Source organism: Puccinia triticina, chromosome 15A, assembly GCF_026914185.1.
Source record: "Puccinia triticina chromosome 15A, complete sequence".
Lineage (NCBI taxonomy): Eukaryota > Fungi > Basidiomycota > Pucciniomycetes > Pucciniales > Pucciniaceae > Puccinia > Puccinia triticina.
Window position 1 is genome coordinate 4,833,216 of NC_070572.1, and position 23,668 is coordinate 4,856,883.

The 23,668-nt window shown below is 45.3% G+C and overlaps 4 protein-coding genes across 4 annotated transcripts; 1 reads left to right on the top strand and 3 right to left on the bottom strand.

Moving 5' to 3' along the window:
- Window positions 1-1,084: 1,084 nt before the first annotated feature.
- PtA15_15A481 (uncharacterized protein) lies at window positions 1,085-2,419 on the bottom strand (the record flags this gene model as incomplete). Its single annotated transcript, XM_053163690.1, has 8 exons — window positions 1,085-1,116; window positions 1,184-1,206; window positions 1,297-1,474; window positions 1,546-1,636; window positions 1,751-1,902; window positions 1,976-2,005; window positions 2,079-2,139; window positions 2,249-2,419. The coding sequence occupies 8 exons, from the start codon at window positions 2,417-2,419 to the stop codon at window positions 1,085-1,087; spliced, it is 738 nt and encodes a 245-aa protein (XP_053027640.1).
- Window positions 2,420-2,608: 189 nt separating this feature from the next.
- Window positions 2,609-3,897, top strand: PtA15_15A482 (uncharacterized protein; the record flags this gene model as incomplete). The annotated part of the gene is made up of 6 exons (XM_053163691.1): window positions 2,609-2,719; window positions 3,043-3,156; window positions 3,222-3,318; window positions 3,355-3,629; window positions 3,699-3,793; window positions 3,861-3,897. The coding sequence occupies 6 exons, from the start codon at window positions 2,609-2,611 to the stop codon at window positions 3,895-3,897; spliced, it is 729 nt and encodes a 242-aa protein (XP_053027641.1).
- A 1,302-nt stretch (window positions 3,898-5,199) lies between these two features.
- PtA15_15A483 (uncharacterized protein) lies at window positions 5,200-6,477 on the bottom strand (the record flags this gene model as incomplete). Its single annotated transcript, XM_053163692.1, has 3 exons — window positions 5,200-5,361; window positions 5,609-5,662; window positions 5,758-6,477. 3 exons carry the CDS (start codon window positions 6,475-6,477, stop codon window positions 5,200-5,202), a joined length of 936 nt encoding a protein of 311 aa, XP_053027642.1.
- A 7,552-nt stretch (window positions 6,478-14,029) lies between these two features.
- Window positions 14,030-15,497, bottom strand: PtA15_15A484 (uncharacterized protein; the record flags this gene model as incomplete). Its single annotated transcript, XM_053163693.1, has 3 exons — window positions 14,030-14,141; window positions 14,198-14,333; window positions 15,491-15,497. 3 exons carry the CDS (start codon window positions 15,495-15,497, stop codon window positions 14,030-14,032), a joined length of 255 nt encoding a protein of 84 aa, XP_053027643.1.
- Between the last annotated feature and the right edge of the window lie 8,171 nt (window positions 15,498-23,668).

Consider the following 23,668-nt stretch of genomic DNA (forward strand, 5'->3'; position numbering starts at 1 on the left):
TAAAGTCAAGTTATATGTAAATATGTATTGAAGCCACAGGATGGCCAGATGGCCACTGGCACAATCCAAGTATTTGACATTATTGGACTTTAGTCCTGGATACTTGTCTCTTTTTTCAAGGCAAGTTATGGATTTGCAGTCAAGATTGTGTTTTAAGGAGCTTGGGGTTGGCTTTTGCAGTCCACCATCTTCAATATGGTATTCTAAGCAAAGCAGGATAAGCCTATGATGATTCTAGTGAATCAAAAATTAGAAAAGATGCACAGCTTTCAGAAAATCAAAAATAGTGGTGGATTCTTGGGAGGTTGCGGAGCTAGAGTAACATTTGTGAGGCATGGTGTTTTTGGGCATTGCTCTCAGTCCTAAATCACCAATACTGCATGAGTCCCTCCCATTTGCGCCTCCACCTTTGGAATTAGTTAAGTTAGGTAACATCATGGTTTTGAAACTGAAACAGAGTGGGCGTGGTGAGAAAGTTGATGAACAGACTCGGTGAGCGACTCCGTTCAAGCAGGAACATCAAACGGAGATACTGGACTCAAACCGAGTCCGTTCAAGCAGAGGCATTGAACACACACAGTTGATACAAAAGAAGAGCATTGAGACCAGTGTTACATTGCACACATTACCAAGGCTGGCGTTACATTGCATGACAGGCAATGTACAGGTTTGTTTGGTCCCCAGAGGCTATTCCTTTAGTTATATGTAGATGTAGATGTAGCATACTGCTGCATCTCAGTTGGTGGTCTTATCATCCAGATGATCAAACATTGGACATGCGTATATGATGAGATTAAATCAAGAATCTTGTGCGTAAATCTCAGTAGAGCGTGTATGGAGGGCTGGTAAGATGAATCAAACTCAGCATCTTTTTTATAGTGTTACACATTACAATGGGCTAGCCGCGTAAGTATGAAAAAGAGTGATAAGATAGGGTCCACCCGAGGCATATTGACAACTACCAATTATTTTATCCTTTAAAAGAGTTCAGCATCCCAAGTTTGTCGGATGAACATCTTGGAAAATTAAAGAGGCATATCTTTCCTCACTGGTTTTTTTGGGACGTCTGAAGTATTAGGTGTAATCACGAGCTGGTAAAATATCTATCTCCAAAGTCTTAGCAAATCAAATTTACCAAATGGTGTTAGTCCAAGTTCCTCGGCTAAAAAAAAGTTGATTTTACCTCCAAGTCCAGGGATGATATACCTGCAATATGTGAAGAATGAAATACAAATATAATGCTTTAGCTATCTTGAGGATGCTCTCAACATCGGGAAGTAGATGGGTTGACCCAACTTTTTATCATCTAAGCCTTCGTCGACCCAAGCACTGACCACCTTGACTGAGGGATGCTTGAAAAAGACGTTTGCTAAACCTTCCGGCGCAGCAACCAAGTTTAAAAATAGGATCCTCTCTTCGGGAACGCCATGTTCGATCAAGACGTCAATCGCCTTGATCGCGGACCCACCTGTAGCTGTTGGATGCACACAACATAGTCAAGACAAGTTCATGGAATCAGAAGTTGTCGACAGTGATCCAAGTTACCAAGCATGGGATCGAGCAGCAGGACGTATCTATCTTGAATATCGTCCGGAAGTTTTGCATAGAAGAGTTTTGGTAGCGCTGTTTCTTCATCCTGCCAGAAAAAACACACAAGATGGCTCAATAAGCAACACTTTTTTGTGATGGCGTCTTATGTGAAAAGATTTGAATGGGAAAGGAATTCGTAAAAAAAAAGATGAAAAACTACCCTCTGGATTAAAATTTTACCTATGCGGACTGATCTACAACATTCCCTCAAACCAGCTTCCATACTTTCTCCCGCTCTCATAATCGACACTCCACAAATTTTACCCAAAAATTTCACACCCTTGTATTCAGCGCCTGTGGGCGTTTCGACACCTGTAAAGGTCATTACAGGTAGTTCCTATTCAGTTCTCAAATCTCACGGTCAAGATTTTACTGGATTGCTCACTGCGAGACTCCACAGGCAGATGATTCAAGCCTGTGCAAGTTGGTAAGAAGCAACGGACATGTCAATAAGTATTATATTTCAAAGAAGGGATGACTTGGCAGACCTTCCTCCACGAGCAGGCGGATGATGCGATCAGCGGTAAAAATGAACTCCGATCGAGGGGTCTAGCAGTAGATTGCAGAGGTATCGCGGGTCAAACTCATCAGTTTATCGGTCTAATTATTCAGGCCATTCTAATCCCAAGAGATGATCGGATGATGTTTCCAAGCTCACCATTTTGTCCCGCAGGATAGTCATCAGTCCATCAAGTTGGGTAGTTTGAGTTAGCGTCAAGGAATTTGATGGTAGTTCAGAGCAGTTCGGTATTTCTCGAGAGTTTGTCTCGCGTGCATTATGTGAGTGAGCCCTCACGATCCCGTTGGCAGCAGGGTCAATTTCCGTCATTCTATTGTTGAGGCGGTGGGGTGATTGAAGCTTTGGCTATTTGGGTCGTCTTGATTCTTGAGGAGGGAACCGCAGTTGGATGGGACAGACAGCTCGTCGGTTGTTCCCTTTTGGCTGAGATCACGCCGGTCGTCAAACCATGCGGATCGCGATGACGGATTCCCTCTACTGGCTGGTAACCCGCGGAGCATGCTGATGCCCATCTCAGCGGATCCCCGCCCCCGAAGTTCACAGGTTCAAGCTGAGTTCCCGGACTCCGGCATCTTGAATTTGCCACCTGTCCATCGGCCGCAGCTCGCAGTCGAGACTGACGGAACCCCTTGTGACATGTCACATGCCCAACTGTGGGCGCCATGCACGATAACCACAAACAACTACCAGCAAAATACAACAGAGACGAACAGTGATTGACTTTATAGTATCGAGTTGAAAGATGGGTCAGTTATATTCTATTGCATTTTATGTATCTAACCCGAAACGAACACCATTATTATTCCAGCTAACTTCGTTCAACCCAATCAGATTTTCAGGCCAGTAGCAATCCCTTGCTCGATGAGACGACCAGGTGTGAATATCCATAAGCCTTTCGACTTACCTCTTCATATCTTTCTTTCTTCCTACAGAATCGAGTCGGATCCAAGTTTGGTGGAGGTGGTGTAGCAGGAGCCAGTGAAGCAAATGTCGATCGGCGTGAAAGGCTTCGAAAACTCGCGCTTGAGACGATTGACCTTGCCAAGGTGAGGAGTAGAATGCTAAGAATGACTGCTCTCACACTGCTGAATCGGTTGAAACTCCACCTCAGGATCCCTACATCCTACGAAATCATCTCGGTGGACTCGAATGTCGACTCTGTCTTACTCTCCACACCAACGAAGGATCATACTTGGCGCACACACAAGGTAAAAAACATCAAACAAACCTTGCTCGTCGAGCAGCCAAGGACGCAAAGGATTCCTCCCTATACCAGTCGTCCCTCCTAGCTCAGCAAGCTGCTCAGTCACGCTTATCGATTGTCAAGAAGCAGTTCATCAAGATTGGCTCGCCAGGTTATCAAGTCACTAAAGTTCGCGATCCTCTCACCGGTCAACTCGGCTTACTGTTTCAGATTCATTACCCTCAAATAACTGAAGGAGTCAAGCCGCGTCACCGATTCATGTCAAGTTTTGAGCAGCGTGTCGAAAGTGCCGATCGAGCTCATCAATATCTGCTGGTTCGTATTCAAGCTTATCAATCAAAACTCTTTTCGATCTAGAAACTTATGCTTCAAGGATTCATTTAGATTGCTGCCGAGCCATATCAAACTATTGCATTCAAACTTCAATCCCAAGAAATCGACAATTCCGAGGGTAAATCTTGGCATCATTGGGATTTGGAGTTCGTAAACATCTTTTTCATGTTTGCTTCCTCCAGCTATACTCATTTTGGCATCATTGGTCACCAGCACAAAAACTTATAGCATGCAGTTCTTGTTTGCCTGAGAGGCCGCTCCGACATTATCCACGGTTCGATAGGCTCTAGACAACTTTCATTTCTAGTTAGATAATTGTAAACCCTCCTCCCCACTTCATTGTACTTACCCTATGTATGCTTCTTGCATCACTTTGGAATACTAACAACGACAGGAGCATCGTCTCATTACCCATACGGCCAAGTCGCATGTCAAATGAAATGGGATCTGTCCGTACTTCTTGCTCTAAATAATGATCAACTCATTCTTCCATACAAGTGATTCTTCCTGATGAGCAGATAGAGAAGTTCAGAAACTGATGCGGCTTGACCCCGAAGGTCGGGAACCAAACCAATGCTCATCAGTTTAAAACTCCAAATCAACGTGATATTCGTAGCGCATCCTACATGACTTGATAAGAATGTGAGCGTAACAGGAAGGATAATCCTGTATGTAGCAAAAAAAAGTATGTCATGTATCCTCATTTTGGTTCACAATCAGCAGCGTCCATGATTCAACCTTGCAGCCATTGTTCGTGTGTTTATGCGGTCAATCTTTTCGAATCTGAAAGTTATACTCTGCTCAAGGCCCGAAAAAACTCGAAATTTTCAGGCAGAAACTCCGAAATCACTCACAGGCCCTGCATCGGAGGAAAGTAGCCAGGCCTCCAAAGAGAAAGACTTGGGTTGGGTCTGGATTGACGACACGTTGCGCCCGCGCTGAGTACCCTGTCACCCAGGAGATGCCAATATCATCAATTTCTTTCTTGGGGAATCTTTAAAGCGCGCAAGAATTCAGAGATTGTATCATTTGTGAACCCCACTAATTTAGCAGTTACACATTAAGGTAACTTATATAGCATCAAAACAACGATCACAAACCAATGATGAAATAACTCATATAAGAATTGACTAAACGATAACATAACGTGACCAGGGCTGCAAAACGTCAATGATGAACAACGAGTTGGTCGAGAAAAATTAAGTGAATAATAGCGAGGGGGCGACATAGAGAATAAATCTCCCGAATATCAATCCAATCGGTTTTCAAAAGCTAGAACTGTGGGACGATAGGTGTGTGTGATGACGATGAAAATGCTTAAAATGAAAGAAAGCAGCAAAAAAAAAAATAACAGTTCAACCAAGTTTAACAAACCAATGGTCAATTTTCAGCAAATCAACTCTCGCCTTGATGACAATGAGCGGATTCCTATAATATGACTGATTATTCTTGGAAACAGGGGTAATAGTTTAATAGAGAGCTAGGTGTCGAAGGCAATTCAGACGAGTAAGCTACGCCAGCAGACGGAAACGTCGAGTGACTCGGGACTAAATTAGAGGGTATAAACGTGTGGTCGCTTATAGAAGCGGAATGCGGAGGAAGACTGCCGGTACTCAAAAGTGGCAACATTGCCTGCGAATTTTCTTGCGCTGGTACCGGATTCCATGATAAGACACCCGGGTTGATAGAATGGTGGATGAGTAAGTTCGTCAAACTGAGGGAAGCAGGTTATCAAGTCAGCGATTAGCCGGATCGAAACAACGCTGGGCTCTACTCAACTAAGTCACTTTTTCACGCAACATGGCATTCTCTGCCACAATGGAACTCATGTGAATCTCTTGATGTTGCGCAGCTCTCTGTGTTGTAGAGAGAAACAAAGGAAAACAGATTAAGTCATCATGTGAGTGTAGGAGACACAACACGAGCCCAAGGTCAAGTTACATTCCGGACGTGAAACTCACTTTGCGACGCTCCCGCATAGCCCGTTGCGCTGCCCTATTTTGCTGTCGACGCTTCTATGAGTTTCGAACGGAAGTTACAACGCCACGGTCATTAGACAATTGATAAAACACAAGATGATATAAGAGCTGGTCTGTGGTAGCAATCTCACCTCTGATACTTTCAAACTAGAAGGCTTCTTGCCTGTCGCCGATTTGGATTTCGGGGAGTGTTCCGACTCAGATAATCCTGCCTTGTCAATATTCGCTTTGGTGAGGTCTTCGGCGTACTCTTCTTGTCTGGTGGGTGGTTCGTCTGCTGAGTAACGGCTATCGGGAGTAAGCTGATTGTTGATTGGGGGCAATGTCAACTCTTGGACGCCGCTAGAGCCGGATCTATTCTCTACCGTAGAAGGCCTTCTGTCTGGCGCCTCGTGAAATGGATGCGCTTCGTTCTCCGAGGAAGCTGTGGAAGCGTAAGGACGGAAGGAACATGTGGTATTGTGGTATCCAAACTCGAAAGGGTAAGCGGTCGGATGTCCATTCAGTAGCTCACGCTCATCTTGACTCTTGAGGTCCGATTCCCACGAGGAGGAAGAGTTCGGCCGGCAGTTCTGGTACTTACCGGCTGCGTCTCCTAAATAAGTAAGAGGTGGTCTATAGGTTGACGGGGCAGCCGGCAGCGGAAGTTGGGTACGATGGTAGGGGGTCTGAACGCCATTCATTGGAAAGTAGTATTCACCCATCTCAATCTTCGGGGGAGCCACTCCTGAAGATTTTTGGTATTCTTCAGGGTAATCAGAGGTGCATGAAACACTGTTTGGACACCCAGACGAGCAATGACCGACTGGATGCGAAGCTGGGGGATGTGAAGTATGGGTGAGCGGATCCATTGGTGCGCCTAATCTCTTGCGCGTCGTGGACGTTCCAGAAGCTAGCTAATTGACCTCTTGAAAGTCGAGAGATAAGGAGGCCCCAACAAGATCTAGCATCACGGCCGTCAAATGAGAGTGGAAGGAACTGTCAGCCAGAAATCCGCGAAATGATTATATCCTTACTTCGAGGCAGCAAGACACCAACACCTCAAGCGAATATGACACAGATGGAAAGGGGGGGGGGGGGGGGGGGGGAAGAATTCACGAGCTATTGCGCCGTAGTGCCAACAAGAAGGGGATAGTTATAGCTCCGTATTTTTTTGTTAAATCGTATCTCACTTACCAGGTCTAAAGAGCGTGAGGGGACACTGGTTTGTATCGTATCAAGCTGGCGTGAATCGTCGGCCAGCCGGAGGCGCGTGGTTGATTAATGAATGCGATGTGATTAAATTTTGGAAGCAAACTGCAAGGCCCACAAATTGCTTCAATAAGGCGAAACGATTTGGCGCAGGTTCAATAAGAGAGCGTGAGGGGCCAAGGGTAGGCGGATATGCCGGAGATGTTCTGGGCGCAAAGGATCCTAGCGGAACATTAGGCGAATAGGTACGTTCAACCAGTAGCAATGATATCATCAACAAACGCAAAAGCGTTAGATAGTCAGAAAGCAAGTTGGAGGGTTATGGGATTCCACTATACTTCAACTAGCCGAGCCACACAAGGATTTAGAAGTTAGCCTCAAGGAAAAAGTACATAGAAAGTATGCGGCTGAAGTGTGTTTGTGTACTCACAACTCTTATGTAGACTCCCTCTCGAAAAAATCACTGCAGTTGAAGATTGCCGCTGAGTACAAATAAAACCGCCCAAATATTCAATGAGCCGCCTATGGATGAAGGTCGAAGTCGCGCCGAGAAAGCTGAACAATCTCCTTGATTCGGGTAAAAATACTGCAAATGGAAGGTTGTAGCGGTCCAAGATATCGGTCTCAATTACGCGATTGGTCCAGCAATATTGTGTATGGTGGAGCGTAACCGGGACGAATTTTCAAGTTTCCAACTTTGCTGCTTAAGAAATGGCGTACCGGGGCACTAACAATGTCAAAAGCCCCTCCCTATAGTTTTGGGTCCTGACAGGTCGTTAGACTTGGGGAGGAGGTGCGGGGAGTTCGGAATTCAAGATGTTAAAGTATGCAAAAAAGATACCACCAGAAAACCAGATGATCCGGCGGTTTACTCCTTGCCAATCAAAACAGTATTGAGGGAAGGGTAGTTCGGTGTCCCCAAGGCAATCGAATCGGATGCTTAGGGAAGGGGACGTGATGGACAAAAAGAACTGGTTCAGCTTCGGGTTTCTAAATACCTGTTCAGCCGAGCAAGTCGGGGCGAAGAGCAGAAGTTAGATTTTTATGCGAATAAATGAGTATTTTCATGCAGTCACTGCTCTGAGCAATGAGAAAAGTTGATGAGAGACACAATGCAGTCATTTCGCTATCGATGCGATAAGACTCGGGGTCGCTCTGAAAGTTGGGTTTGCAAAAATTGCAGAGGGCGGAGATGAGACCACTTCAAACTCCATCAGGGACAGCCTATATGTGTACACTGCAAGAAAATTCGCATCTGGGCCCACGGTTTGGCTGTTTCCAGATGTGATTGACTGGGTGCACAATATGGAGGAAACTGCTTGTCCAAACATAACAGAGTTATTTTTTCATGTTTTAGCCTGTAGAATAACTCTAAAGCTCGTTCGTGATGGCATGACAGCCCGACTTCAACTAGACCTTTATCATTGACTCCACTACTTCTTAGGACAACCATCAATTCCGCACCGCCAAAAAGTCAACGAGCCCCGAAGACTTTATTAGACGCTTGCTTACAGCCCGGTAACGTGCTCTGCTGCGACGAACCAGTCAGTTCATGAACTACTCATTGTCTGGTTCGATCGAGAGGTCTGCAGCTGGTCTCTTCAGGCCGAGTTACAGAAAAAATGCCCGCAAATCGCTTTTCTATACTTCTCTACCAGCTTTTCTACCACCTGCGTACGACAAACCAAAGACAAACCTCCGTTTGTCCTAAATTGATGCATTAATCAAACTTTAGGAGTATAGCCATTTGGGGGTCTGAAATCAGTCTGAAATTTAAAAGCGGATTGTGATCAATCGCATAGGCATTTTTGGTAGTCTCGTGTACGAGCTTCCGCTCAAGATCAGAATCTTTCATGGTCTCTGGTGTTCAGTTTCAAGAGTAGATCAGTCGCCATTGCCCAGGTTCAAACTCACCGTAGCCTTTTCGCTTGAAAATTCTCGAAGCATTTTCGAAGTGGATATTAAAAACCTTGTTTGAGGGCCTAGAATCTATGTACATAAAAAAGAACATTCAAGTGTATCTAAATATGTGTATAGGCTTTCCGAAATGAGTTGGTTTTTGTTGATGCAAGAGTTCCCGTTTCCGAACTGTACATTGTAGTTTCTATGAAGACCTGGTACACCAGGACCCTGGAACACGCGGCCAGAACATAGTAACCAAAATGTATGAATGTTCCAAGCCACTTTGGCTCACAACCAAACATGATATACTCAATCTGAAAAGATGGGCACATGTACGCTTAAAGGGAAAATAATGTACTGCTATCTTATCCTAAACATGTGGCAAAAGTTTGAAAGAAATGAAGAAAAACCTCTTTCAAAAATGTATGAATCCCACGGTTTTGAATTGATTTTCGTTACTGTGTTCTGGCCGTGCGTTCCAGGGTCCTGGTACACCACGGGTGCACCAAACGTTTTTGGGATGGTTGTGAAAACCAAATTGATTGGTTAGTGGTTGTAGTGCTTATTGATTTGACATTGCGCACTAGGTGAATACTAGGTTATGTAGATACATGTGATGATGTTTTGAAGCTGTGGCTGTGTTGTCAGGGCCAAGGAGGGTCTGGTCCTGTCTGTTTTAACCTGGACAAATATTGGCAGTGGGATCTGGATGGCATATAAAGGAGGGGCTGATACAAGTACAAATATCCCCAGGGCATCCTCTGCCGCTGCACTTCCAGCTGGCGGTTTGTACTCAACCTCCTCCGCTGTTGCACTTACACAGTTTGAGGGGTTAATTCTTGGTGGCCCCCCTTTGCAATTGCCTTAAATGCGGCGCGCTGGGAGTCATCTGCCCAATACTTGCACCCTCTCTAGAAGAGGATGGGTATTGGGCTGAGTGTTTTTGTTTGGGCTTTTTTTTTTTTTTTTTTGATTATTTTGTAGGGGAAACCCTTGATTTTTGATTTTGTGATTGTCTGTCTTGAATAAACTTAGGGCCTGTACCATACAAATTCTGTTTTTCTTGCGCAGAGAAAACAATTTTTTTTTGCACTTTTCTGTTTTTTCAAAAAACTCTCATCCAGAAAAACAGATTTCAATAATGTGTACCACAACCATCACTTCAGATTCCACATCCACACTGCTCCTCCACCATCCATCTTGATCATCATAACACCAAAAGAAAATCTTTGGTACGCTCACAAATCTTCATGAGTAGGGAAGGGGTCAATGTGGTGCTTTCCCTACTCATGAACACCTTGGACAATCATCAGTACTCTGGCAAATCTTCAGACCCGTCCAAGAGGGAGGAGGCCTGCAATCACTCATCCAGCCCAAGAGGAACTCCCTCCTCCTGGTGTCAGAGGCAATGGGAGGATCAAAATATAATCCCCTCATCTTTCCTGTCGGATTGATTTAGCTCTATACATATGTCCAAGGGGAGGGAAGGAGGAGGGATCCGAGGTTTCCTCCTCCTTCCTATGGCAAAGATATTTCTTGTTCCTCCAGGAACAATTGAGTTCCTTTTTTTCTCTCGGAACAATCAACTTCTGTTTGGAGAGAAAGGAGAATTCCTCTCCAAACAATAGTACAGAGCGGTCCGAGTGGGAAGAGGGAGAAGAATGGTCCAAGGGAAAAGAGGAGAGATGAAGGACTCTCTTTTTTCCTTTGTCCGATTCAATTGTAGCGAACTCCGTTTGTTTTCCTTGGACCAATCCAGTTGTATGCTATATAGATTATCCTAAGGGGAGGGAGGAGTTCTCTGAGACGACAAGATGATTGATTGTCGGACTGCTCTGGTCTTGGAGTAATGAGGTGATGGGGCAGGAAAAATAGTCTTGAAAAACAGGGTCAGACCTGTTTTTGAAAATCGACCATATTTAGGGAAAACTGTTTTCTGGATGTCCCAAAAAACAGGCGCTGTGGTATGCGTTTTTTGGGGAAAACTGTTTTTTGCACAAAAAATTGATTTCTGCGGGAAAAACAGTTTTTTAACCCGCTATGGTACAGGCCCTTAGATTAAGTGTGACTGCATGAAATGTGCATAGCACAATGTAATGAGTGCAGCTGATTATGCAATGTATATGTAAAAGGGTAGACAGGTTGTCAGAGTGGTTCATGTAACGGATTAAATGGTCCTGGGTAAGTGTGGCTCATGGAACAGATTACATGAACTTGAGTATGGTGTTGGTGTGTATGTAACTGAATGATGTGTCTTGAAGGGACTGTAACTTCTGATCCAGAGGGGTGTAAGGTGTGTTGTCCATGGGGTCCTGTGTAGTTTTGGCTGTAGAATTCAGTGGTGCTGCTGTATTGGGTTATTTGTGAGTGTACATATGAGAAAGAAGAAAATTTTGAAATGGACTAGATGGGTAGCCATAAAGCATACCACAGCGCATAGCCTTTGCCAGCGCCCAGCAACAGTGGGTCAGCTACGCTACCATAGCTGTTAGCGTAGTGTAGTGTAGCGCAGCGCAAATGCACTATTTTTTAGCGTAGTGTTAGCGCAATCGCGCGCATCTGCGCTAACGCTACGCGCACAGGGTGCAAAGCTATTTTAGCTTTTAGCTTAGCTTTAGCACAGATTTGCGCAATGGCGCTAACGCTAAGCACGCAGGGCACAAAAGAGTGTTTGCTACGCTGCGCTACAGCGCTATTTGAGGCAAAAAAGGCCTTTTTTCCGCTAAAAGCGCCTTAGCGCAACGTAGCGGCTGTAGTGTAGCGCTAACGCTAAACAAAAATTGGCGTGCTGTTAGCGCTGCTGAAAATTAGCGCAGCGTAGCGGCGCTAATGCTATTCAAAAAAGGCCAGTGCTTTTTGCCGCTACGCTAAACGTTAGGGCTAAAATCATGTAGTTTAGCGTAGCGGCCCACTGTTGCGCCCAGGTACCAAATTGGCTGCCTGGAAGCTGTAGAAAAGCATATCAGGTTTGCCAAGGACTCCCCGAAAGGCTTCATGACAGCTTTAAAATTCTGGGAGTCCTTGGAAAGCTTATTGACTCACCAAGCCTGCTCGGCAAGAGATAACTCAGATAAGCTTGCCATCAGTACTTTCAAGCTAAAGTGCTGAACCATATTACCTGCACTCCTTGGAAAGCCTTTGCATTCTCACATAGTTAGCCTCAAGTCTGCCTTTTTCTACTCTTCTACACCCAAGTCCCCTTATATCTTTTTTATCTTAGAAGTTATCTTTATTTTGAATTCAGATTCTGTTTCCTCATGCAATTTTAACCCTGTTTAAAACTCACCACTTCTTTGTAGAGAATAACAATTTGGTTGGCACCCGGGTACCGGGTTTGTTTTTTTTCCCAAAGCAGGGACCAAGTACCGCGCCCGGCACCGCCTGTCAGGTACCAGCGGTATTTGTGGCTGTTAACGGCGGTTCTTTGTGCCTTGTTCTCACCTAATTGGCATACAGGACTGGGGACACCAATGGGGATGGCCGCTGGTGCCTGGTATCTGTCAGCGGGTACCCACCAGCGGATACCGGGTGCGGGTGTGGGTGTAAGGGCTAGCCAAAATTTCAATAACCGGGTACCTGCGCGGGAACCCACCTATCTGACCAAGCAATATGCATGTGAAGGGTTAAAAATGCATATGGATCCGTGGGCTTGCACATCCACCACCTCATTTAGCTCCTCATTGATCTCACTGCCAGCATATTTGGCTGGGATGGAATCATCCCAGTTTAAATGGGATGCACTCAACCAATTTGTAATGGGTTTATCTCATCCAATGAAATATAAAACCAAGGGGGGTAGATCAACCAAGTTTAAATTGGTTGATTTCATCCCAGTTTAACTGGGATAACCTCAACCCAGCCAATTATGCTGGCAGTGGATCTTGTCACCCCCATCAATCTCATCACCTCCATCACCTTGAACAAACTTGTACCCCCCCCCCCTCCAATAACAGCCCATCGCAATGACCAGGAGCAGCAAGAAGCGTCACAAGTTACCCTCTTCACCTGCATCTGTCAGTCAAAGGATAATCATCATTCAGCAAGGAAGGATAACAGTGAGGGGAACAACTAGGCTATATACATGTACAGTATAGGCTAAGTTGTGGGTGTATAGATTAGAAGCATACTACATAGAGGGATTCTAGTATACCATCTCAATACAAACACATAGCAAATTGGGAATTTTAATAATTTATTTAGGGAGAAGTACAGGCAAATCAAACTATCAAAAAAAATCACCAAATGGTGGCTTTCAAACAGTTTCAGTTTTCAGGCTGTGCACACACAGCAGGGGAAATTAAAAGTTGAAAGTTCATCCCCGCCGCTTTGCAATTGTGAAATTGCGAAGGGACTACGGGGTGTTAATTACCTGCGCAAGTGCAACAGGGTTTCAATTAAGTTATTACTTGACACCCGCTGGCCACTCACAAGTGCAATTGGGGGAGGGGATCAAGGACAAGTTCCCCTCAAACAGCCCAAGTGGAAATGGGGAGTTCAAACCGTGCAGGATATTCAAATGGGACACCAGGCTTCTTATTTATGCCAAACATCCTGCCTTCCCCCTGCATCTTCTTCCAAATAACCGCACTTGCAAACAACCATTTTGGGACCGTGGATGCCCCAATCCAGCACATGCTTCCGTATTCAGTTAGGAAAATCATGAGTAAGTTCTGCTGACCTCCTCCCTACTGTTTCCTGGCCAATGTTTCATGTATAATGCTCCCCCCTTTTGCCCGTTTTGCCGTATCACAGCGGGGATACCAGAATGTGTGTGCACGACTTCTCCAAGCTTCCCAAACACTGCGGTCAACAAGGACAAGTCGCGACCCTCACTATGCTTCAGCTTACCTTTCTGCCAAGGATTGGTTTTGAACTTAAGTGAGCAGGGTTTGACAACAAACCACACCCCAAAGATGAGGTACAACACAATCATGCCACCCCCATGTCACATGTCTAGAATTCAAAAGCAAAAAAATCAAAGAAAAAGATTCAAATCCCTTTCCTTCTTGTACTCAGGTGTCATGCTCTGAATACACCCATAAAGGGAATTTGATACCATCTCAGCGTCTTTTCAGCCTCGCAGTACACAACCATCACCAATGCCAATGTATATGTATGTTCACAGGCCAGTGCACATAACACCCAGGCTATCCATACAGCATAAAACTTGTTGCATGGCTTCTGTAACCTACAGGGAAGTCTGTGATGCTTTGTCACAGACCTGACAAGCGTCCAGCATAGGCCATTACACTACGGGTGCACCCAGACGGCAATCCAACGTCGGATACAACCTGTCTGACCAACCAGGGATCAAGCAGCAATCCGACGTTGGGAGGAAAAGTGACGGACAGGTCGGCCTGACCCTGACGTCAGCATTGAGGGTCGGATTGACCCTGACGTCTTCCCCGGGGTCGGATTGACCCTGACGTCAGGATTTTTTCCTCCCCAAGCAGAAGCCGTTGGGGCAGTCGGGCTGACCCCGACGGCGGGGTGGGTGTCGGGCTGCCCCTGCTGAGATGGCCGGGTAAAAACAGGGTGAGGGTGGGGTTGATCCCACAACCTGGTACGCCTGGCAGGGGGGCCGGGCTGACTGCAGAGGGGACCTCTCCGCCGGCTGCACTATCGAGCCATTATCAATACCTGTAAACATAAAAACATGTTAGCAAAGTTCTCAAAGATCACCCCCCATTGGAGGAAGTCCCTGAGTGAAATTTTAGACAAGTCAGCAAGGCATCTTTTTTTTTCTTTTTTTTTCTTGGTGTGGATGCTATGTAGATGCTCTTGTGCATCTTGTGGTGTAGGTTGAGGACCACTTTTTTTGAGTGGTTTCTTGAACTTCGCCGACGGACAAAATGGTCCGACTGGACGAAAACCGGTTGGATTGACTGGCCCGATAGCCTTGTCAGACAAGTCGGTTTATTTCCTTCGATAGCCGACTGCCTGACGAAGTTTTGGGCAAGCCGACGCTCCTGCCCCAGCCATTGGGACTGTCGGCTTGATCCATGCGGCGAGCCGACCATGCTGACCGGGGAATCGGCACAGTCGGGCTGCCCTTCCTGTCGGGAAGGGCAGTCCGGCGTCTATTTGGCTTCGTCGGACAGGTCAGTCTGACCTTGTCAGACAGGTCGGCATTTTTACTTAAAAGTCCGACCGTCTGATGACCTCTCGGACGAGCCAACTCTCCTGCCCTGGCCGTCGGGACTTTCGGCTTGATCCATGCGGCGAGCCGACCATGCTGACCGGGGCATCGGCACGGTCGGGCTGCCCTTCCTGTTGGGAAGGGCAGTCCGGCGTCTATTTGGCTTCGTCAGACAGGTCGGTCTGACCTGCTGAAAAGTTAGACATCAGCTCAGCTGGGCCGACCTGAATCTGATGTTGGGGGCAATTTGACGTCGGCCACCTTTTACAAGTGGAGCCGTGGTGTAGCCACCCCAATTCTGAGCTCAATGGGTTGGGTGACCTAGCTTAGCACAAGTGCTCCAGCACTGTTAATAGTGGCTCCAGCACTGTTCATAGTGCCTCCATCACTGTTAATACTTCCTCCAGCACTGTTCATATGCATAGTTCCTCTGGCAGCACTGTTAATAGTGGCTCTGGCACTGTTAATAGCACCTCAAAAAGGTGCTAGTGCCACTATTATATTAACAATGCTGGAAGAAGCTGTAACAGAGGCACTGCTATTGCAATCTAGTTCAGCTGCACACAATAAAATAACAAAGATTCCAAGCTATGAAAAGGATAATTTATTTCAGTGGAACCAAATATTCTCACAGCCCATGTGATTTTCCCCTATTCTATTTCTTAATTTCTCTCCTATAAAGTAGAGAACATTTTGGGAAGAATTTGAGTTACCTCAAATGCGTTGTGGTGATTTATATAGGCGAGTGTGGTAGAATGTCCACTCAGGGATAGCATGGGCGGGAATGCACAGAGCGGCGCAGGCAGAGTGCTTTCCGGTGACATGAGCACTGAGGATGATGTCAGAAAAGCACACTAGGAAAGCTTACGGAAAGTCATGCGCAGACCGGAATGCATGGATTGCGGATTTTGGATTGGGTATTCAGATTGGAGCGGAAAAGACAGGGCTGGACTGCGGCGGACTACACATGTGAACTGGTAGCAGCAGTGCGTCAGCAGCTGAGCCACAACAGCGAAGCGGGTTCCACCAGCGGGTGGAGCCGGGGTGGAGGCGGTGGCAAGAGACCGACTGGCGGGGGCTAGACAGAGGACGGTGGGAGGTCAAGCGTCGGAGATGAGCGGAGTCTGGGAGAGTGACGTGCGGAAGAGCGGGCGGAGCTGGAGGACTAGTGCGGGAAAGCGTCAGATGTGCGGGATCGGGTGGGGATGGTGTGGTGATTTATATAGGCGCGCGTGGTAGAATGTCCACTCGGGGATAGCGCGGGTGGGAATGCACAGAGCGGCTCAGGCAGAGTGCATTCCGGTGACATAAGCACTGAGGATGATGTCAAGAAAGCGCTCTAGGAAAGCTTACGGAAAGTCACGCGCGGACCGGAATGCACGGATTGCGGATTGGGTATTTGGATTGGAGCGGAAAAGACAGGGCTGGACTGCGGCGGACTACACACGTGGACTGGTAGCAGTGGCGCGTCAGCGGGTGAGCCACAACAGCCAAAGCGGGTGGAACCGGGGTGGAGGTGGTGACAAGAGACCAACTGGTGGGGGCTAGACAGAGGACGGTGGGAGATCAAGCATCGGAGAGGAGCGGAGTCTGGGAAAGTGATGTGCAGAAGAGCGGGCAGAGCTGGAGGACTAGTGCAGGAAAGTGTCAGACGTGCGGGATTGGGTGGGAACAGCAATGTGCGTGGAGGGAAGGACAGGAAAAGGGGGCTCATGGATTTTTCTCTTCTTTTTTTGGGGGGGGGGATCCGATTATCCTATTATCTTATGGATTACTCAGATTATTGTACTTACACTTACAGCCGTACTAGAGTTATTAGGAGATATATTTGTGACTTTACCCTTACTTTTCAAAGGAACTTGCGTATTCTGTGCTTACGGAGTGCGGAGCTTTATTCACTTGTGGATTATTACGCTATAGATCAGGCTCAGAGAGAAGCGCTGAAGGCTAGCAGATAGTAGCAGTGCGGAGCCAAGTTACCGACAATCACACAGCCCGGACACTAATATTCTTGAAGGAGGCGGTCAGCGGACATTTCCACCGACTAACCAGCTTTTATTCTCACAATGGCGATGTGCGTGGAGGGAAGGACGGGAAAAAAGGCTCAGGGATTTCTCTTTCGGGATCCTTATCCTATTATCCTATCATCAGGGGAATTACTCATTATTGTACTTACAACTTACAGACGTACAAGAGTATTAGGAGATATATTTGTGACCTTATCTTTTACTTTCAGAAGTGACTTGCGGATTCTGTGCTTACGGTGTAAGACTCAAAAGGTGTTGTGAGACCCTTTTGCTGAATGGCGAAAGGTATGGATGAGGTGCAAGCTCTGCCTTTCTGTATATCAGAAAACAAGACCACCAAGGTAAGCTTGGCAATTTATTTTGTGATAGGATATGTTCAAAGATGAGATATATAAGAGGATTGTTGTTGATGTCCGGGGTTGACGGGGTTACTGATGTATGAGATAGGTGACGGTGACTTGATGTCTCAAGTGGGGCTTTCACCTAGGTCCTTGGCCTGGGGGTATATAAGTTCAGAAAGTGAGGAGTGATGAGGGTGAGAGGTAAAAGAAATATTTTTGATGATTTGAATTGCTAAGTGAAGCCGACACACTTTGAAAGAAACAAGTTAGAAGAGTAGAACAAGAAATAAAGTAGAGAAACTTGAGACCAACATTTAGAGCAACAGAGATGTGAGGTGAGGCAGGGCTTGAAGAATGGACTCGGAGGGAAGAACAAGGAATGGACAGAAGACTGTGTAGAGTTTGTTAGTTTGAGAGTTTGAGATGTGTTTTATGAGAAGCAGGATCTCACCAGACAGAAAGGACTTGAGTTCGGAGGAAGAAGATAGAAAAGAAAATAAGAGTAAAGAGAAGAGAGGAGTGAAGCGAGGATAGTTGAGGAGTATGAGTGTCGAGATTGAAAGGGAGGATTTGAACAGATAGTCGATTGATCTTGAGGTGGTTGATTGAGGTGGGTAATTGAAGAGGAGCTGTCACAGGTGTGACAGTGTTGTGATTTTTACAAGAAGGAGCTAAGCTCAACCGGGAGTGGAACCGGGGACTGGTTACTGGTGAAAGGTGTGTGACTGAGTGGTGATATAAATTTCAAATAAAGTGTGAAAGTTATGTGAAACTGAGTGGTGATATGAGCGGATAACTGTGATATGGATAGAGTATAATATGAGTGATAGGTGAGTAGGGAATATAGACCGCCGGATGGCATGAGGAGGGAACAACTGGCAGGCAGAGGCCTCCTTATATAGACAATGATGAGGGAATTTAGCTCCAGGGGGACAGCTTTGAGGGAATTTGGCTGGTGAGAAAGTACAACTGAGGGAATTTAGCTAGACTATCTACAATGTGTCCCTTTGATATGCAAACAGGATCATATATATTCATACAAGGATTTTCCAAGATCAAAGATATGCAAATGGGAAACAAACATACACTGTGAAAAAAACTCAAGAAATTAGTGTCAGTTGACATGCAATAACTTTGATATTACTTTGATTTGAACCTGGGTTCTTCCCTGTTCATTCCATGATTCTTCCAGACTAGATATTTTCCATGTTCATTCCATCATCAAAAGATGTAGTGCATGCACCTATGAATGGGTTATGCTTGCATGAAAGGGGTATTTCCACATGAAAGGAATAACATCAAAACTGTATTCACACATGAAAGGGATATGTACGCATGAAAGGGATATGTACGCATGAAAGGGATATGTACGCATGAAAGGGATATGTACGCATGAAAGGGATATGTACGCATGAAAGGGATATGTACGCATGAAAGGGATATGTACGCATGAAAGGGATATGTACGCATGAAAGGGATATGTACGCATGAAAGGGATATGTACACATGAAAGGGGAATGTGAAAAGGTGTATTTACACATAAAAGGGATATTTTCACATGATGAAAGGGGTATGTGCACATGTAAGGGGTATTCATGAAAGGGATATGTATACATCAACGGGGTATGTGAAAATGAAAGGGTTACGTACACATCATGAAAGGGGTTTGTACACATCAAAGGGGCATGTAAAAATGAAAGAGGTATTCATGCATGATGAAAGGGGTGCATGCACAGGAAAGGTGTGAATATGAAAGGGGTGTGCACATGAAAGGGATATATACACATGAAATGGGTATTTGCACACAAAAGGGATATGTGCACATGAAAGCGGTATGTGATGAAAGGGGTACGTGCACATGTAAGGGGTATTCATGAAAGGGATATGTATACATCAAAGGGTTATGTGAAACAAAGGGTTACGTACACATGATGAAAGGAGTTTGTACACATCAAAGGGGCGTGTGAAAATGAAAGAGTTATGCATGCATGATGAAAGGGGTGCATGCACAGCAAAGGTGTGAATATAAAAGGGGTGTGCACATGAAAGGGATATATACACATGAAATGAGTATTTGCACACAAAAGGGATGTGTGCACTTGAAAGGGGTAGGGGAACATGAAAGGGGGATTGCACAGGTCTCAACTGAGTATCTTGAAACCTGTGCTAAGTTTTTTGTAGTTCAGAATTAGCTTGCATAAATTAGGCAATGTGCAAAGATTGCAGGGTAGAAGAAAATTGGCATTCATGGGTATGATCCTTGTTCTAATTGAGGATTAACTTGAGTATGCTGGAGGTCAACTGACAGCAGTTTCTTGAGTTTTTTTCATAGTGATATGCAAGGGGAAAATAGGAGGTGAGGACTGATAAAAGGAAGGAAGAAAAGTAATTCATGTGCCGTATGCATTATGCCAAGTATGGTAGCCAAGAGTTGAGTCTGTGTGTGAACCCACTCAGACTGGTGCGTGAAAGGGGTGATTTGCGTATCTTCTGATCCGGTAGAGATATGAGAGTGGTTTCAGTGGGTGACTAGGGGTTATTTTGGTCCTAGATTCCATTTCTGATTTCCATTTGGCTGTATCTTGAGGCGTTTTGTGAGTACACATAAAAGTTTGAATTTTTCTCCTACAAACACAGGAATAATGACCACAACGGAGTGCGGAACTTTATTCACTTGCGGATTATTACGCTATAGATCAGTCTCAGAGAGGAGCGCTGAAGGCTAGCGGATAGTAGCAGTGCGGAGCCAAGTCACCAACAATCACACAGCCTGTACACCAATATTCTTGAAGAAGGCAATTAGCGGACATTTCCACCAACTTACCAGCTTTTATTCTCACAGCGTAAAACAGAAAACTTCAGAGTAAAACTCAGACCACATTTTTTGGATGGCCACATTATGATAAGGTGGTTTGCACACCTTTGGGCTATTCAAAAGCTTTCATGATTTCTACTACTGATCTGAAGAATAAACCATTTCTGCACACATCCAAAATGAGAACACTAGATCTATGAATTGCTAAGAGGTTCGATGAAATGAATATTTTGTTTTATCATTAGCCCTGGCAATTTCTAGTTCTTGTCTCTTTTGCCAGCAAAGAATTTTTTTTTTTATTTCTTCAGTTTAATAGCTCTATACATCAAAGGCTTACTAATTTCAAGGTAGGAGCCATAATGAGTCATTGTAGGAGTTGTTTTAAACAGATCTGGTGGAAAACAGATCTGGTGGAAAACAGATCTGGTGGATATTTAGTGTGGTGTTCAACTGATTTACTTGCCCATAACAGCTTGATGATGCCCGGAGATGTTCCAAAGTCATTCTCACAATTAAATTCAGGAAATCAAAAGGCATGTCCTGGAGCTGAGCTTTCAGGGGAAATTGGAAGGCCTGTTGATGGGTTTATGTAGCTGAATAGACCGTATGTCCATGGGTTCAAGTCATCATCCTTGTGAGGGTTGTTTGAAAAGTTTGAATGAATTACAATTGCACTAGAGAAGATTCTGCACAGTCTTGTTTGAATTCATTCCATTTGCTGTTTGACCAACTTGGGATATCAAATGATTTCATAATATTGGCATTTTCCTGGAAAAATTGCTTCAAAAAATGTTGGACTCAGTGACATAGAAATTGGTTATGGTACTGGAGCTGATCCCAGCGTCTGTTATCATCATCCAAGACTGCTAGAGGAAGATTGTGCTGGCGCGCATACGTGCCTGCATATGCAAAAATATGAATAGATTAGATAAAACATTCATTGTGAGCCTGTGTCTCTTATGTGACAGCAGGACACAAGGAAATATAGGGGAAATGTTGGGATTTCTTGGGACAAAGAAATACAAACATAGAGAGAGAGAAAGAGAGAAGATCAGGCCTAGACTTTAAGGCCCCGTTTGGAGCCAATATAATTGCGTGATATAATCTGGAATTTTGTGACATCTGATCAAGTTTTGGCGGACCTGATCAGATGTCACATAGGATGTCAGGCAAAAAAACTCATATATTGCTGGTATTATATTGGCTGCAAATGGGGCCTAAGTCTTTCAATAAATGATATGGGCTATTCTCAACCTGGAAAATTTGGATGCCAGCTGTGCCAGGCCAAAAGAGAGCAACAGCATCCACTCACAACAAGGAAACATTGGTGGGATTCAGAATTAGGGTTACTACTCTGCTCTGGTTTTATAGGTCTTAACCAGAGATAACCTTTTGATCTTTGATGATTGAAAGAGTTGAGAGAAGCTGGTGAAGAGAATTCTGGAGCAACAGAGTTTCACTCTGAGATAAACAAGACCAGTGAAAGAGGGTACTACTGTCAATATCCTGTGGTGATACTGGGAGTGAAGTGGTATCTGGTTTAGTGATCCTGGGTGTCTCTGGGGTGTGGTTCTGGTGTGCTGAAGTCTGTAGATCCTACTCAGGCATGGGGGATCCTGACTTTGTAAATTTTCAGAGTTTGCTTACATAATTACATATGTACAGGTGGTTGGGGCGCCTTGTAGTGCTGCCACGTCACATCTGCGCATGCACGCCACAACTCAAGAACTCAGGGAAGGATTAGAGTTACAAAGAAGTAGAGCATAACAGTTTGGACCCATTGCTAGGTACCCGGCACCCGCCGGGCAGTGCTGGGTGCCTGTTTCTTTGTGAAACGTGGGGGGGTACCTGGGTACTGCTTGAGGTACCTGCTCAAGTGCCTTGCAATGCGGCAGGGGCTGGAGACCGTGCCTAATACATCACACCCCGAAAGCCAGACTTTGACCATCTCACCTAGAAAAATCCACACCTCTTGGCGAGCTGGATTTGTACCAGCTCGCCGAGAGGAATGCCTCCCTTCCGGTGAGCTGGAATTTGACCAGCTCGCCAAGCAAAATCTACAACTCTTGGCAAGAACTCCATCTTGCCAAGGGGTATGTCTCTTGGCGAGCTGGTCAAAGTCCAGCTCGCCGAAAGGAATACACACCTCCTGGCGAGCTGAATTTTTACACCAGCTCGCCAAGGGTGTTTTTCCCGGTGAGCTGGTCAAAGCCCAGTCCGCCGAGAGGTGTGCATTCATCTAGGCAAGCTGGAATTTGACCAGCTTACCAAGAGACATACCTCTTGGCAAGCTGGACTTGAGGGAATTGGTGTCTAGGGATGGCACTTCACACCCGGTGTGGTAACCCTGTTCCTGTTCATACTATCACCCTCATATCACCTAAACCCTTCATAAATACCTCATTATTACTTCATATTCAGGTTCTAAACCCCATTTTACCCCTAGTCACCCACTCATTTCACCTAGGATTTCCAAATGGATCAGCAGTTATTGGCATGTATAGTTTTGGCAGGCATTTTCTTCACACATATCATTAGCATTATTACATACATCATTCATTAGTATCATAGCTACATAGGACTGCAGATTATACATAACTTCATTACTCATTTTTCTCTTCATATGATATCAGCAGTACATTCCTTCATAGCTCTTGTAGTTATTATCAAATGCTCATCATTATTTCATCTTCCACATAGTTACCTTTCATGTACACTCCTTGGTAATTGCACCTTCATCATTATTGCTCATCTTCAGATATTGTTACTATGTGCTCATCATGTATCACCCCCCTGTAGTACTTCTCACATATATAAACACCCCTCTAGATGTTGTATCCCCATCATGCACTTTCTACTACATCCCCTCTGTAGCACCTTTTAAACATCACCCTTATATGCACTTTAACCCACTACACTTTGTATGCACTTTCCCCCACATACACTCAGTAGCACCTTTACACACCTCACTTAGATAACATTTCACCCCTCTGAAATATATCCCCAGCATATACCTCATTACACATCTCAGAGTGACTCCCAAAAGAGCTTCTGCTTTTCCCCTTCTCACTTCTCCTCTCTCACTCAGTAGGATTGATACTCCTCAACTCATTAGTGTTAAAGCCATCTAAGTCAAAGAGAATCATCAGCCACACCCTTTTCTTTTTCTTAGTGTAACCCTCTCTCCATCAGCATTAGTCAAGAGGGCAGCCTCACCAGCACCTGTAGCTTCTTCTACATTATTAGTAGTGTAGTTGACTATTTCCCCTCACAGCTCTTTCCTGATCTTTTAGGAGTTCCACACCGGGTACCCAGACAGAATTTCACTAAAATCAGACACCCGCACCCACGGAGCAGGTACCTGGCAGGTACCCAGATGCAATTGGCCAGTAGTACTGGCCACTTGCACTTTCACTCAAATCAGACACCCACACCCACGGAGCGGTACCTGACAGGTACCCAGGTGCAATTGGCCAGTAGTACTGGCCACTTGCACGCAAACGGACAGGACACCCATTTTGTGTCCTGTCTGTATGCGTGCAAACGTACAAGACAGCCCCAAACCTCTGTCCTGTCCGTTTGCGTGCAGGACAGAGGTGTTGAGGCTGTCCTGTTGGTTTTCACGTA